General features: G+C 42.3%; 1 protein-coding gene across 4 annotated transcripts in view; it reads right to left on the bottom strand.

Moving 5' to 3' along the window:
* Positions 1-2,581: 2,581 nt before the first annotated feature.
* epha7 (eph receptor A7) overlaps positions 2,582-17,288 on the bottom strand; it is an 81,017-nt gene continuing 66,310 nt past the window's right edge. The window contains exons 7-17 of one of the 4 annotated variants that reach the window (XM_068342022.1): positions 16,900-17,068; positions 13,228-13,336; positions 11,671-11,726; positions 9,942-10,067; positions 9,293-9,478; positions 8,890-8,951; positions 8,488-8,697; positions 7,326-7,541; positions 4,521-4,714; positions 3,739-3,894; positions 2,582-2,880 (exon numbers count right to left, since the gene is read on the bottom strand). In XM_068342022.1, the coding sequence (XP_068198123.1) occupies positions 2,766-2,880; positions 3,739-3,894; positions 4,521-4,714; positions 7,326-7,541; positions 8,488-8,697; positions 8,890-8,951; positions 9,293-9,478; positions 9,942-10,067; positions 11,671-11,726; positions 13,228-13,336; positions 16,900-17,068 (1,599 nt within the window). In that variant the 3' untranslated portion in view covers positions 2,582-2,765. The remainder of the gene's footprint in view (positions 2,881-3,738; positions 3,895-4,520; positions 4,715-7,325; positions 7,542-8,487; positions 8,698-8,889; positions 8,952-9,292; positions 9,479-9,941; positions 10,068-11,670; positions 11,727-13,227; positions 13,337-16,899; positions 17,069-17,288) is intronic. The other 3 variants (XM_068342025.1, XM_068342023.1, XM_068342026.1) reach the window with 3 other exon arrangements.

The raw sequence follows: 17,288 nt of genomic DNA, 5'->3' as shown, positions 1-17,288 counted from the left end.
AGCAGAATGGTTCTCCCTCCAGTTGTCAGTTCAGTTCTCCAATAAACCTCCAGGCTTCTTTAACAGAGAGTCAAAGTCAACAGCAGTAAATAATAATGAAGTTCCCATCAATAAACTGAAGGAGACAGACGGTCTTGATGCTGTTCTCCATGCAAACTCTTCTTTGAATCGGATGAATGTCGCCTCAGTTTTGATAATCAGTTGGACAAAACCAGATTTTATCAGATTTGATGGACCAGTAGATTCATTAATAATTGGCTGAGAATGAAAAATTCAGTTTTAGCTCAAATATATATATATATATATATTTTTATAGACTATGAAGGTCGTCAAACTCGCCTTGAATCCAGAGACAACCACACAACCAATGTTTATAGAGCATTTGCAGACAAGGATCACAAAGGTTCTGCTCAGATGATATTTCCCACATTCTGCACGGTCTGCCCGGATTTACAGCCATGCAGTCTGTACTGCCCATGTGCAGACACCATGTGCCGATAAATGTGTGTGTCTGCTGGCCACGTCCATTTCAGTTGTGTGCCCACGCCCTTAGAGGTGACAGACTTTACTCAATCACATCCAGGGAGGCTGACGTCTTCCTCGCCCCGGAGACCTTTTAGCAAAAAACGGCAGAACACCAGTTTAGTCTGGGACAGAGAGAAATGGGTTCCAAAATGTAGTTGGCTTAATGTGTGCAAACAATGGAGAGACTGAAGAAAGATCCCAAAGGTTTCACTGCTCGTCAGAAAAACCCAAAGTTGACATCTGATGTTTCTTCTATGCAATTAAAACGGAAAACTTTGACGAGAGATGACTAATTTAAAAAAAATAATTATTGGTTTATCTTGGATGTTACAGCAGCAGTACAAGACATTAGAATAGTTTTGTTGAGTAAACACCACACCACTTTGCACAACTGCCAAATAACTGCATTTTCTATCAAAGAGAACCGCAATAAAACACTTGTTGACGTGGAAACACTCTTTTTTTTTTTTTTTTTGCGTTTAAGGTGGAGACAGATGGCACGGCAGAGGCTGATTGGCTTTGAGCACATCTTTTGTAAAGCCCCCCTCTCCCCATCTTTATTCTCCATACAGAGCTGTGTGAGAAAAGAGACACTTTAACACATGTTCCGTCACATCCACGGCTTTTGAGGGAAGATCCACGGAGAAGAACGACTAAAGCTAAGATCTGCACGACGCCTCAGAACGATGCTCGCTTTTCCAGACGCTACACCCTGAAGACGAGGTTCTGATTTCTGGTCGGCAACAGAAGACGTTAGCGTGAGTAACTGGCACCTTTTTCGGTGTTTCAAATGTTGTTTTCATCTCTGTGCTATATTCAACGTCTCCATGCCAGATTCTAATCAAGCATTTATCACATTATAGCAAAGAAACGCAGTGATTATTTCATTTGATGGTTTGCCATGGAAACACTTTTCCAAAACGGTTTGGGGTCAGGGAGTTACATTCCTGTCTTCTCTCGGGGTGACTGAATCTTTCCAAAGGGTTTGTCTCAGCACAGCACACTCCTGCGATCAAACCCAGCCCCTTCGAGTTCTCAGGTGAGGCGACGACCACTTTGACCTGGTATTTATTGCTCTGTTTAGCCCGTCTTCTGTCTGCGCACTCAGTTCATCACATGTAAAGACATCATTCTCTAAAACAAAAGGATCGGGAGTCCGCCCACACTTTAAAATAAACCGCATAAAGCATTGCCATTGATGTGCCTAAATAGTAGCAATACTTCATTTAACACATTTTTAAGGCAGTATTACTTCTATTTGTCAGATCCACCCTTAAAAAGAGATTTGCAGCTGAACAGAAAGCACCAAAACAGACATTGTGTGCAACAATTTTAGGCAAAATGATGGCAAAACTATTTGCGGTGGCTTCAGTTTCAATACAGTTTCTTGAAACATTGCTGCAAGGCGTCACTCAACAACCAAGCAACTGATTCCTGCAGTGAACACGAGACAAAGGATATTGCTACTCTGATATAAAAGTCCAGAACAATTCAGCTCCTGTGTTTCCTCAGTGTTGCACTCCTCAGTCGAATCGTAAAAAAAACAACTGAAGGCTGTTGCCGCGTGGACTCCAACCTGTTTGGCTGCAAACACGCGTGTGGAGATTTACGCTTCACATGAAAAAAAACACTGCAGCTCAAACAGTCAGGTGTGTGTCAGCACAAAAAGTACGTCGCTCGCCTCTGCGTTTGGATAAAAGAGTTTTTTACCCTGTTGTCAAGTCCAAATATAGGAGAAAGAAAAATTAACAAAGTAGAAAAAAAAGGAACAAGTGAAACCACAGCAAGTAGACTTTTTTTTTTTGTTTTGTTGTTTTTGTTCTGTTCAAAGGAAATCCATAGTTATGGTGTGCATTTGAATCATTCATGACGTTTAAAGAAACATACGTCCCCCCATGTGGCGTTGATATGTGGTTGGGTTTGTAAGCGCTTCTTAAAAAAAAAAATTAAAAAAAAGAGAAATAATATTTATTTTTTTTTTAAATCCAGGAATCCATCCAGGTAGTTTATTTTATCGTCTCTGTCTTTCTTTCGTTTCATTTTTTTCTCCCCCCCCCCCCCCCATCCTGGAGAGACGGGGTCACGATTCTTCACTGAGGAAAACAAAGACGGAATGATTTCACTCCAGACGCAACAGATGTCCGTTTACGTCGATGATTATCACCGGTTACGTCCCAGGCACTGCTCCAGTGAAGCTGTTTCTGCTCTGACCCCACGCTGACCCCCCCACCCCCCCACGGTCACACCTGGACACCCGTGCCGTGAAGATGAAGCATCTGGGCTCTCATAGTCTGTATGCTGCTCATGATCTTCTTCTGATGGCCCACCAGCGTGATCCCCAAGCTCATCACGTCCCTGGAAGACAACACATGGATCACACGTCAGACCAGAGAGAGGGACACAAGCAGAGATCACCAGCCTCAGAGGATTCACTACTGTGAGGAAAGGGTACAAGAAAGGCACCGCAGCGACAGGAAGTTCTTATTATTTACAAATTTCAAGGATGATGTACCCAAAAAAGTAGCATCCGAACTTGAAATTGCTTTCCTTGGAAAGTTTACTGGTGCACATGATGGGATAGTGGAGACAGAAGTGGTCAGTGGACGGTCTGCATGAGAACTCAAACACAACCAACAATAAACAGCTAAGGGTTTATGATGCTGAAGATAAGAACACACTCCATGACAATCTATGATGTGTGAGAAGAACATAACTAAGTGGGAAACAGTAACTGTGGTTTAACTTTTGTGTTCATTCTGAAGCTGTTTAATGTTCAGTTACATTAGGATGTGAAGAAAGAACACCAGAGACGTGTGGAGACAAAGTGAGAATGGCAGCTCCAAACAGACTGAGACCATTTCAGTAGTACTGCAGATCCTGGTGTGTTTTATAGAACTACTGTACGTCCAAATATGTGTAAACCCGCTAAAGAACCAGCCAATGGACAAAACCATCCCCCCATGACCAGTAGAGGGTAGAGGTTGTAGTCGCTGCAGTGTACATACATGGTCTTTAAATTACAGTCCTCAGTGGGTCTATATAGAAATAGAAACTCGTCTCTACTGCAGATCTGCTTCTCAAAGGTCACAATCTACCATCATGTAATGCAATAACGCTTACAGAGCCTCCAAAATGGTGTGAAAAAATATAGACACAACCCCCCCCCCATCAGAATGTGACGCTCAACACCTTGGGGGCTTCCTGCCGACTTACTCGATTGACATCCTGGCCACAGATTCTAGAGAACTGTAGCCAGCCGCTGTGAAGTTGTCTCGGTATCTGTCCATCTTGATGGCTTCCAACCAGTCCCCCACGGAACAGAACGCGGTGAAGTCTGGTGTGCTCTGGTCCAACAGCGGACTAATGGGTCTGCAGGATAACAGCAGAGTGTTTGTGTGATGTAAAAAAAAAAAGAAAAAGTTCTCCTGGAAAACACAATCAGCCAGGAGACGAGACAGAGACGTCCGACGGTGCAGGAAATTACAGAACGAGAAAAAAAAAAAAAGATTGGAGGATTGTGTCAATAAGAAATTCACAAACACATGCAGAAGTCGGCTTTACTACGGCTGAAAAATGTTTCTGTCAATATCTTTTTAAACCTGGACACCCCCCCCCCCACACACACACACACACACACCGCCTCTGGGTAATAAAGTGACTTTTAACCACTTGTAACCTCTGACTCTCCATCCCACCTCAGGAAAGTACGATCTGACTGCAAATAGAATTCATCTGACAAACGTCTGGATTTCCCACTGCACTTGAACGTATCAGGAACTCATTATAGAGATTGATTTAAAAGCTCTACTATTAACCATAGAGCCATGGAAACTGTTTGGGGGCATCAATCCTCTGGGATTTTCCTTTCATCTGTGAACCACTGAGGCTAAATCATCTACAGGACACGTTAAACACCCACTAACGCACTTAAAGAAAGATCTGAACTCTTTATGTATTAGAAAACGGCTCATTTGGGGGGGGGGGTATCTACTCACCTCGTACATGTTCCCACTGGGGTTTTCAGGGTGTTGGGGTTTCGGATCATCTTATCCAGGATGCCGACTATTTGATCAAACTTGGGGCGTTCGGCTCTGTCTTTCTGCCAGCAGTCCAGCATTAACTGATGCAGGCCTGGGGGGCAGTCCATCGGGGCCGGCAGACGGTAGCCCTCCTCTATCGCCTTTATGACCTGGAGGATGCAGACCAAACGGAGCGATTGTTATTTAAACAAAAGTTACAAACTGTTGATGTGCACACGCGGTAAAGAATGAGATGCGGTCTCACTGATGTCGTATACACCCGCCAACACATGGTAAAGAACGAGATGCAGTTTCACGGATGTTGTATCCATCCGCCAACACGCGGTAAAGAACGAGATGCGGTCTCACTGGATGGATATAAACTGAACTTTCACTTGTCAAAAGGTGTGCAATTTATTCAACTTCTTCTTTCTCCTGAACTCAACCTGAAGAGGTTGTCAATGTTTTTATAGTGCCTCTATGTGATTACCGACACCCTCCCCACCTTAACCTCACTGGGGGAGCCCCCACATTCTCTTCATTCTCTTCCTGCCTGAACTTAAATTTTTAACCAGCTGTTTAGCAAACAGTCTCATGTTACTCTCGTTCTCATGTCTCTGTTGTGGCTGACATCAGAAGTGGTTTTGTTGATAACCCCTGAGGCTGTAGGGTGATCGGGTGGGGTGGGGGGGTCATGCTTCTGGTCACACAGATCTAACATTGTCTGCTCCCCCCTTCAGGCAAAGTTAGTTCTGTGAGATTAATTCCCCATTTTTAATTGATTCTGACAGAAAGATCTTTCTGCTCAGCTTTTAAACACATTCCACTGTCACTCTTCAGTTTAGCACAAAATTCATTAGACTCAGTGCTGCATGAAGAGGGGGTGCAGCGGGTACCCTATATTCTAGTCCCTGTTCTCCTTCCTTTATAGTGTGGATAAGCAGACGTGTACATTTCAGTATGTTCCTCACTCCCCCCTGTCAGGACCGCTCAGACAGGAGGGAGTCATGGAGGGAAAAGGTGTCAGAAAGCTGAAAATGCAAATAATGTTCTTCCCCCCCATCCCTGGAGGATGTTGGCAGACATATTGACAAAGAACAACAATTTCTGACGTTGATGCGTGTCAAGAGGCAGGAGTGTCAAAACATCACATCGGCCACTCGAACGCCCGGCCATCTTGTTTAAGCATCTCTACCATCTGATGGTTCAATCAGAGAGTCTCTGCAGAATGTTAATGGTGTTTAGCTCTGGTGCTGTGGGTGCTAATATGTAGGAATAGTGAGGCCAGAACTCACTCGGCTTCTCCCATCAATCAAAATGTGTCAAGACCAGCAATAAGGAACAGCTTCCTGTGGCCTGGAGCGGTCGGACGCCTCAATCGGAGCTGGCAGGAACGCAGGAAGCAGCGCTCAGAGAGACGTCCGTCACCGCGGCCACGTGTGACGATTGTACGAGGAAATGTAGATAAATGTGTTCTTCTGAGGAGAAGACTGTGACACGAGTCAACTCCCGCATTTTTGCTGGCGTCTACGTAATACAAGCCTCCGTTCTGCAGCTGGTGGGTTATTTCTGTGATTTAATCACAGCAACTAGTGGAAAGAGCGTATTTTTGACATTCCTGGATTTTTCCAAAGGTTAGTTTTATTTCATTCACAATGTTTTCATTAAAATGAAGTATAGATGTCATGCTTATGAACAAAACAGAGTAGTATTATAGTGTTTAAAGAGATGAATGAGTACAGTTATCAGCATCTGACACTTGTAAGAAGTATTCCCACCAGTCAGGTTTGCTCTTGAACCTATGAATCATTTGCGCATCTTGTTGAGTGTGTATTATGACAAACCACTTCTAAAAGGGATCATGTAAATATTCCCCATTAATCTTTATATTATCATCATCATCATCATTATGATGTCAGCAGGCTTGTTTTCTTTGTTCTATTTCCTCCGAGGCAACAGGAAGCCTTGATTTTGTCTAATGCAAAGGATTATGGGTAAACGAACGTTAACGTGTAAAAGTGGAGCAGCGCCCTTCAAACTCAAAGTTCATGTCTTCACATCCTTGGATTTTATGTCTAAACCTGAAACACATGCACAAGTTGCTGGCTGTGTAATTGGTTCAACACTGTTGCTCAAATGGTTCACATTAGCATAAGTCATTACAAAACATTTAAAGACGTTTGAATCAAAGCTACGCTGCATGACCGGTCTTTTCCAAATGTTAAGTCAGATCAAGCGTCAAAACCATGTTTCCCATATTTTTTCTCCTTCAAACGGATTCAAATGTAATGATTATTATATGTGGAATAATTAAGTCCAGGGTTACCTTTCCTATAAAAACCTAATAGGAGAAAGCTTCAACATGTTTTAGTGGAATGACTTCATTGACTGAAAATCTGGCATTCTAGCAATCCATTCTACATTCTAATGACAGTTACCACTGTCAGATGGTAATAGTGAGGGGTAACCATGAAGTCAACCACTAACACACCCCTGGATCAGCAGCTGGGAGCAGTTTAAGCTCCATGACTGACATGCAGACTGCAGGGGTTTCACTCAACACGTTGGTAATCTTTATATCCTATCACCATTTAATCATCAGCACAAAATGGTTTACGGTTTAGGACCTCATTTAAAATGAAATACTTTACAAAACCACCCATGATAAACCAACATTCAGATATGATGCTAACACACGCGTGTGTTATTTACTACGGGTTCTGATTCTTGTTTGCGTGACTCACAGATGATGACATGACTTTATATCAAACGGTAACTCACGTCTTGATTGGACATGTCCCAGTACGGCCGCTCCCCATAGGACATGACCTCCCACATGACAATGCCATAACTCCACACGTCACTTGCGGAGGTGAATTTACGATACTGTATGGCTTCTGGTGCGGTCCATCGGACGGGTATTTTTCCGCCCTGTTCAGTAAAACGCAGGTCAGTGACTGGAGTACAGATCACATTCATTACATCCTGCAGCTTCCCCTAAAAATCAATTAGACACCAATTAGTTATGCATGTAGAAAACACACAGAATGACAACACTGGGTTCATAGGACATAAACTGTTGAGTCTGGTAAGAATTAATAAATAATGGATAGCAATAATAATTTAATTAATAAATATTTTATTAATGCCTCATAGATAATATTCACATTTCTATGGCATGGAATTGTAATAATAAAATATTTTGCTCGGCAGATTAAAGTGTTATTTTTTTTATTTAACTCTTCATTTAATATATAACCTTTACTTTACTAAAATACTGCTTTTTAATACTTCACAAAAAATAATTAGCTTATCTGAGACAAAGTTAAATATTTAGTCCAAAACGAAAAATGATTAAATTCGCAATGAAACACAAAGAAAACCGAAGCAGAAAGACTCTGTAAATTATTCATCTGAAAAATTACTATAATTAATTGAAAAGAAAATAGACTGTGATCAATTTCCAGAAATATAAAAAAAAAAAAAACTAAAAAAAAACTGAATTGACTTTGAATTAAATTATCGGGCAAAAAAAATAAAATTCTACACAGTGAAGCCCAGATATTAAGCAATAAAAACAAGAAAAAAACTATAGAAGTGAGAGTTAAATAATAATAATAATAATATAATATTAACTATCAAGATAGTATCAACCAAAGAGATTTCTTAAACTATCGATCTAAATATTGCTTTTATTAACTGTTCTATATAATGCATTAGTAAATGATTCACTATGTGAAGCAAACCTTTCAGGAAATGTCAGAAGGCTGTACTAAAATAAGCCTCTTTTACATAATAACTGTGCTGCAGACTACGTGGTCATGTGACCATACTTCTGCTCTATTTTCATGCACTGGTTGTGATTTGATGAGAGGTTTCCGACATGTGTGTGTGTGTGTGTGTGTGTGTGTGTGTGTGTGTGTGTGTGTCTGTGCAGACTCACAGTGGTTGTGTAGACAGCCTCTGGATCGTCGTCGATCACCCTCGACAGGCCGAAGTCGGACACTTTACACACGAGGTTGCTGTTGACGAGGATGTTCCGTGCCGCCAGATCCCGATGCACGTATCCCATATCGGAGAGGTATCTCATTCCTGCCGCGATGCCCCGCAGCATCCCCACCAGCTGGATGACGGTGAACTGACCGTCGTGTTTCTGCACGGCACAGAGAGGCGCAGGCGGGTCAGGCGTGGTCTCAGACCACCAGGGGTCTGCAGGTCGCGGTTCTGCAGCTGCTCCAGCAGCAGATTTATGACATTTATCTGATGCTAGTCTTGCTGCAGACGGCCTGCTGTCTGGGGCGCAATACAAAGAAAAGTTCTGGTGCACTTGGAAGGTGATACTCACCCTGAGGAAAGAATCTAATGAGCCGTTCTCCATGTACTCGATTACAATCATCACCGGTTTTCCTTGAAAGAAAAGAAGAAGCGAGATTTTTTAAAAAAAGAAAAAGATGAGAAATCGATACCTGGATTTTTTTTTTGTACATCAAGCTTCCCAAACTATGCTGAAACTGCTACAATCTCTTTTTTTTTAGCTGGTGTTTCAATGGCTTTTAATTAAAAGTTACCATCTGTTCCTTTTATTACAGCATCTAAATGAGAAAATGTTAAACAGGGAGTGTGGCTAATTTCATCAGCTGTAATGTCACTCTAACTAGAGCGCCTTTACCTCCCAGAGCTAAATATACTCCGATGAAACTAATCCAACGGGACTTCTTAACGGCCTCGTAGCGTCCCGTTTCTATTACCTCTCGTCACCACGCCCTCCAGGTGAACCACGTTGGGGTGGTCGAACTGTCCCATGATGCTGGCCTCGCACAGGAAGTCCCGCCTCTGCTTCTCCGTGTAGCCCACTTTCAACGTCTTGATGGCGACTGACACATCCCGCTTTCCCGGCAGCTTGAGCCGACCGCTGCACACCTCCCCGAACTCTCCTGCATGAGGGAGGGAGGGGGGGGTATCATTGGTGTGTGAGGGGTGGGAGGGCAAAAAAAGTCAAGCGCTTCTCAATGACAAATTTATTAGTGTAGTTTGAGACGTAGCAGCTGTGCAGCGCTGGAATACAAATTGGAGTGTGGCATCTTGTTATACTCGGGGGAGGGTAACCCAGACCTATAATAAGACATGATACAGATGCATGCATACTGTCATTGACCGCATCTGTAAAACCCATGTGGCAGCAATTTTTCAACCGTGGAAACTCCAGCAGACACAACCCACACATTAATTGCAATGAATTCACCCCCCCCCCCCCATCTTTGCAATTCCGCTATCAATATACACAATGCATGAAACTGTGTCCCTATTCAAGGTGTAAATATGTGGCTGTCAGCGTGATGTATGAGAGCACAGAGGGGTTGGATAGCGGGGAGCTAAGACACGGCAGACGGGGCTCACCTGCTCCGATAACACGTTCGATTTTAATGCAGGACGCGTCCAGCTCCTTGGCAAACTGATGGACGGCCCTGTTGGGGTCCTCGTAGGTTTCGGGGTCAATGTAGGTTTTGGTGCCTGGAAATTTAACTGTAGAAATGTAAGAGGATTACTGTTATGATTAAATCACCGCAATTAAAATCATGTCTTTATGAAAGATTCTGATATTTGGTGATGAAGGCGTCTCTAGAGACATCGGTTTAAAGTGGAATATTACATATTTCGTTGTTCATACGACGTTTAGGAGAAAAACATTTCAGTTTGATTCATTCTTTCAAGAAATAATACGTGTTCATTAATTGGCTAAATTTTAACATTGTCTGCTCTTTAACATGCTGTAATAATCCTGTCACCAAGGCTTTATAAATAAGATTTTGTATGGAACAGGGGTCATTAATTGTTTTGTTGGACTGGTGACTCGGTAACTCATTTGGGACTTTAATTATGTCATTTGTAGTAAAATTGTAATAAGCAAAGTTCATGAATATACATGAACGATGTGTTGGAAAGAGAAAAACAAATGTGTTAGCAGGGGCCAGCGACGGGCGCGGGGTTAACGCTTCACACAGAGCCACAAATTAACAGCAAATTGTAATATCATGCACTATTAAGTGAACGGTCCACTCGTGGGGGTGATTACACTATGAATTTTAAATTCCGTTGATAACAATATAACCTGTCAACTTTAAAATTTAATGAGCTGGAGGAACCTGAGCGGAAGCCGTCCTCTCTCATTCTAAAGGAATACCAGTGTAAATACAACAACTCCATTGTGCTCCAGTGAGGGGGGGTGCCGGCGGCTGAGATTTCCCCCACTTGCTCCAATAATTGCTTCGTCCATCTGAGATGTCAGAGGATCTGATAGGAGACGTCTTATCACAGCTTCCTCTGCAGACAAATTGGGTCTCCACGTTGAATTCACACACTATCTCCCTTCTGTCGCCCGATACCGCGTGGAGAATCCTCCCATTAGGCCCCACGCTGCTCTGCTTTGTGTTTTCCTTCACTATATTTCCTCAGCGAGGGGGGGGCTGAGGTGGATCTGGCAGACCTGAACCTCTGCCTCTGATTCGGTCGCACACTTTGTCACACGATTGACCCCTTTGTTTCAAAATCAGCAGCTCGCCTACAACAGCGCGGATCATTACGGCGCTACTGGGGAGGGGGGGTGGGGTCTGTCTGTGGCTGTATCTCCATTGACATCATTATGGGTGGTGTGTGAGTGATTAAAAAAACAAAAAAAACAAAACGAGATTTTACTGATAGAAGACGCGAGAAACCACCTGACAAAGAAGCAGAAACGTCCTCTTCAAAACCCCCACTGATGGCACGACCTTTTAAAAAAAAACCTGGACGCCCCCCCTCCTCGTGGGTCAGCCACCCCCACCTCACCCCACTCCCTCTCTGACAGCTGTCACTTTCATGCATCCGTCGCTTCCTCGTCTCCACTAACCGACTCCAGCCAATCAGCAGCAGATGTTAGCCTGATTGTTCCAAAGCAAATGAACTGGGATCAAACAGTCATGCCTGTGGGTGCTAATGAGTTTTAAGGCACCCTTCCTGCTCAGTATGCAGTGATTGAGATGTCTCTACCCATGTGTGTGTGTGTGTGTGTGGGTGTGTGTGTGTGTGTGTGTGTGTGTGTGTGTGTGTGTGCACATGTGCATTTGGACCGATGCATGCAGGCACTCACACTGGAAGTAGAGCTCCTCGTCTCCCTCCTGATCGGCTTTGCTGTACCCACAGTGTCTGCACAGGAGGACAGGAAGGGAGTGACGGAATCAACTGATTGTGTGGAGGGAACACAATCCCTAAATTACAAGAATTTTTAACGTGGCAAATAATGTCACGCTTGACAAATCTCCTGAGGAACCCCAGCTGAGCAGCAGGAGCTGTGAACCCAACTGGGAAAATCTTTAGCAGTGGAACACATTGAATAATACACACACTGTAAGGACTGTTTAACATGCAACACTGTTTTATTACACTGTCTATAGCTTGGATTCACATTATCATTAAGTTTATTTTCAGCAACATTTAGTCTTGTTTAACGACATCAAACTATACATAAATTTTTTAAAAAATTATGGAAAAATATGAATTCCTTTAATATTTCTTATGGAATAAAAATGAAATTGATGAGAAAAGTCAAAGACGTCGCACTGTGAACTGTCCACATGTGATGTCATCACTTTCAGAGGGTTGGATTAATGTTCATATCAAGTCTGAACAGGCTAACAGACTTACTGTCAAACAATAGAGGCCAGTTGTCTTAGATTATTTTATTTATCTCATCCTGATGTTCGTATTTCTTCACATGATAACGACATGTTTCCTGGAATTGCTATTGGTTTTCTGTCTGGACAGTGTCGTGTGAAGGTTCAGGTGTCTCAAACGTCCAGCAGTGAGTCCTCAATGTCAGGTTGAACCAGAGACTCCACTGATTTAGTGTCAAAGAACCAGGAACTTCTCTCTTGTCTTAGACATTTATGAGTTCTGTGTGAAGGTCTTACACACTTATCTGTCACAAACAAGACAGACTACATCACCAGTGAGTTAGATGTGAACCACACTGGAGTCCAGGTGCAGTATCTGATATTTTGATGAATCTGCACCAATAAAACTCATGAAAATTGATGAATATGATGTGAATTAAGACCTAAGTGCGTCTGATGTAGCTTCAATCAGTTCCTTAAGAGGTTCTGAACTTGTCGTCTACACATGATTTCAACACCCGACCTTCGATTGACACTGATGATGTCGCTTTTATAAAAATTGGATTTCATTTGATTAACTTTTTTTCTTTTCTTTTTTTACACAAAATTCATCACTTTCAACTGGAGCATTGAAAATGACTTCTGATAAGGAAATCCTTTTCCATGCAGGTGAAAACATGAAGTATGCCAGAGAATGGAGATAATGACAAGGAGCTTCATGCTGCCCTCGGGGTCTCACACACGGGAACGCAGAGCACAAGCCCCCCCCCCACTCTGAGGCACTTGTCTCATAATGGCTCCGTAAAAAAAAAAAAAAAGCTTAGAAATATTGTTGGGGCTGGGAGGAAAGACATGATGCATCACAAGCCATTAGCACAGCATGCCACAAGATGATGGGTGCACGTGTGTGTGTGTGTGAGTGTGTGTGCTGGTGACGACTCCACTAGACGTGGAGGCCTGTGAGTGACAGAAAAGCTAATTGACAAGCGCAGACTCACAGGAGCGGAGAGTCAATGGGGCCCGCGAGAGCGTACCTTCTCCCGATGATGAAGCCGAACACCATGAACACCAGGATGATGGTTCCCGCCACGGCCACCACCGCAATGATGATGACGGGGTTCTGCTCGCTGGAGACAATGGCAGCTGATACACACACACACACACACACACACACTTTTAGAAAACTTCATCGCATCAAAGACCACAATCTGCGGGACATAATTGAGTCCAATGAGATTGATAACCCCCTCCTCCGCCTCCCTGTGAGAGATTGGATGAGGGACGCTGCTATTTTTGAGCCGTCCTTATACACACGGCTCTACTGTTTCAGAAAGTGGGCTTAATAGTCCCAGATGGCGACGGCGCTGCCCTTCATCTCAAACAAAGACACATTCAGGTTGGATTGTTTCCCATTCAGAGCTCCCACACTACTCAAACTGTTTGCGTTGACAAACTGCCGATTGCTTCGAAGAATGGCTCGCAGTATAAAGTCGATGCCAGTGGTGTGTGAGGGGGAAAATTCATGCATTTTAAATCAAGTGCGCTGTATAAATGAAGAAAAAAAGAAAAAAAAAAGGTGATATTTTGTGTCTCCTCGTAGGTGGAGGAGGTTTGAAAAATGTGCCGACATTTAATCAGATCAATCAAGCTTTGAAATCTCACCAAGTATCTATTTTGGAAGAATTAGGAATACTCATCAGTCAGATTACAGGCTTGTCTCCAGGGAGCATCACAAAGGATGCAGGTTTTTCATCGTACTGGTCAAGGGCACTTTGTACTGCAAAACTCCAGCCTCGTTACAGGATGCACTCTGCATGTGGTATGAGTAATTAATTTGTACTTTTATGCAGAGATGTTGGTCGCCGTGTAAAATGGATAGGGGCATATTTGGCTTGGTTTTTCTGTTCATGAACAAGATAAAAAAGATCTCATTATTTAGCAATTTTTTGTTTTGTTTTCCTTTTTAATTACGGGCAGATCTGGGCTGGATGATTCCTACTGAATCAGGTATTTATGCTAGACTAGATACTGTATATGCTGACTATAATACTCAGGTGTGATATTTATTCTTACACTACTCAGGTAGTTTTATTTCAACATTAGATGAAAGCGAACTAAAGTATATTCCTCAAACTGTTTGATAAAAGAAAAATAATCTGACAAACATTTGACTGTGTTTTTCAATTGTTAAGGCTACTGTTACAGTTTTCCTACTGATGGTGGTTTTCGTGCAACTCTAACCCCAACCCTAACCTTAAGTCTAGTCCTAACCCTAACTCTAACTCTAACCCCAACCCTAACCTTAACTCTAGTCCTAACCCTAACTCTAACCCCAACCCTAACCTTAACTCTAGTCCTAACCCTAACTCTAACCCCAACCCTAACCTTAACTCTAGTCCTAACCCTAATCCTAACGCTAACCCCAACTCTAACCTTAACTCTAGTCCTAACTCTAACCCCAACCCTAACCTTAACTCTAGTCCTAACCCTAACCCTAACCTTAACTCTAGCCCTTACCCTAACTCTAACCTTAACTTTAACTCTAACTCTAACCCTAACTCTAAATCTAACCCTAACTCTTGCCCTAACCCTAACTCTAACCCTAGCACCAGCTCTAACACTTACCCTAACTCTAACCCTATCTCTCACGCTTACTCTAAACTTAACGTTAACCCTAACTCTAACCTTAAATCTAACCCTAACTCTAACACTTGCCCTAACTCTAACATTTGCCCTAACTCTAACCCTAACCTTAACCCTAACTCTAGCCCAAACCCTAACTCTAACCTTAACTTTAATTCTAAATCTAACCCTAACTCTTGCCCTAACTCTAACTCTAGCAACAGCCCTAACCCTAACTCTAACCCTAATCCTAACTTTAACCCTAACCCTACTCTAACCCGTAACCCTAACTCTAACCCTAACTCTAATCCTAACTCTAACCCTAACTCTAACTGAAACTGTAACTCTAACCCTAACTCTGACTCTAATCCTAACTCTAACCCCAACTGTAACTCTAACCCTAACCCTAACTCTAAATCTAATCCTAACTCTAACCCTAACTGTAACTCTAACCCTAAACTTAATACTAACCCAAAGAATCACTGTGAATGCATGCATTTTAAAAAAAAAACTTACTCTTACCTGTCCTCTATGAATACCGTTGATTCTGATTCACACATAATCAAAGTAATACTTACCTTTAGCATGAATGCATCGACCCATGAAGCTAAATTCTGCATTACTTAAAGATCACAATCTACTGAATTGGAACCCGTTCTACTAATAGTTCCATGGCATCCATCTTTTATTAAATCTATATATGTGGAAGCTACACACTTTAAACACTTTTTCATCTTTTCTTTAATATTGCACATGCTATGTTATTACCAAAATATTTCATTAAGCACGTCTCTAAGCTATGCTATCAGTAGGAACAGTAGGTGTCATTTATGGAGCCTGAGAATTAAAGCAGAGGACCATTTGACAGGATTTGTTCCCTAACCTCGTGTTTAAAATGCCTTATAAAGCTAGACGTTATGATCCATAACACCCACACCTCACAGCAGCACCCCCCACCAAAACTCAAAGTAACACACTGTGACACTCAGGGCACAGCTAATGTAACCGATTAGATTTAAATGAGTTTATCCTCATGACGCTACACTAGCTTGTCCTTGTGTTTAGTGATTTTTCCCATGACATGCTGTCAGCATAAAGTCAAAGCAATTTCTGTTTGTTTTGCTTGAAAGCAAATAATTTCCCTGGGCTATTACTATTATTACTACTGCTGGAAACATTAACGTTGTGCATAAATTTGGAGCTGAAAGCTTGTGTTCCAACATCATGCGCTCACATTGGCTGTTGCTGCAGTCAACATCCTGCTTTTCATTGGTGGAGAGCTAGCGCTTGCTATTGGCTCTCCATTCAGGAGGTGAAAGATCACATGACCAGAAGATGTTCTATAGCGTCAGGCTAACACAGATAAGATTACCTCTATCAACTAATAAGTACATAATCAAAAATATCCACCTCATCTGCATTTTCGCTCTGGCCTGTTGGACTATCCCACCTACATATTTCCACTGTCGCTTTCAAAAATACATATAGTAAAAATGTGCTTTAAAAAAAAAAAAGATTTGGATTATATATGCAACTTCAACAAATCATACAATAAATCATCTCATATTTAAAGCTATATTGCAAAAGCTGAACCAGAACATTCTGGGAAAATACTTAAAACAGTTGTTTAATGCTGTCATATATCTATACTCCACTTACTAACACATGCGTGTGTATTAAATGTTAATAATTCATGCTTCCTGAAGAAATATGGGTACAATGTTTTCTGGATTTAAATTAAAATGTTTGGCTCTTACAAATCCAACAGCCTTCAATTCTGGTTCTGGGGCTATGATTGGCTGAATAAGCCCTGGGGGGGTATGAACTATATTCTAGGGCCCTCGTCTGATAAGAAATAACCTACAGTACAGGTCAAACACATTTTCCATTCACTTAAATGTGAAACACCTAAATGGCAGTGGGTACTTGGATTTGACATTTGGGTGACACAGACCGTTCAGACTCATTTTAATATGGCTCCTAACTTCAACTCATAATGTGACCATGAACCGTGAAGTCTGCAACCTTCGTTAGAGGTTAAAATAATGTGTGTGTGTGTGTGTGTGTGTGTGTGTGTGTCCCACCTGTGGCCTCCTCCTTGGTGGTGATCTCCAGCCGGGGGCCATAGGTCCCGTAGCCTGCCTCTGTGAAGGCCCTGATCTGGAACACGTAGGCCGTGCTGGGCTTCAGGTTGTTCACCGTGGCTGATGTGGACTTGGACCTCACCGTGGAGTAAATTCGATCTTTCTGATCCTGCATAAGGAACCAAAAAATATATATATTTTAATAAAAAGAATGTCGTTTCACCATTTGGTTAAAGAATCCAGCTACAGACTGAAGGTCTGCTTCAGAACCACTGAGGCGTTTTTATTTGAACGTCTTTGCTTCAGAAAATACTGCAAATGTACTTCAGTGGATGTAATTACCTGCCCTTTGGAAACAGAATGAATGTGGTTTCATCCAGCTGCATACA

The sequence above is a fragment of the Antennarius striatus genome, chromosome 19, assembly GCF_040054535.1.
Source record: "Antennarius striatus isolate MH-2024 chromosome 19, ASM4005453v1, whole genome shotgun sequence".
NCBI lineage: Eukaryota > Metazoa > Chordata > Actinopteri > Lophiiformes > Antennariidae > Antennarius > Antennarius striatus.
This window is presented reverse-complemented; position numbering and strand designations above follow the sequence as displayed.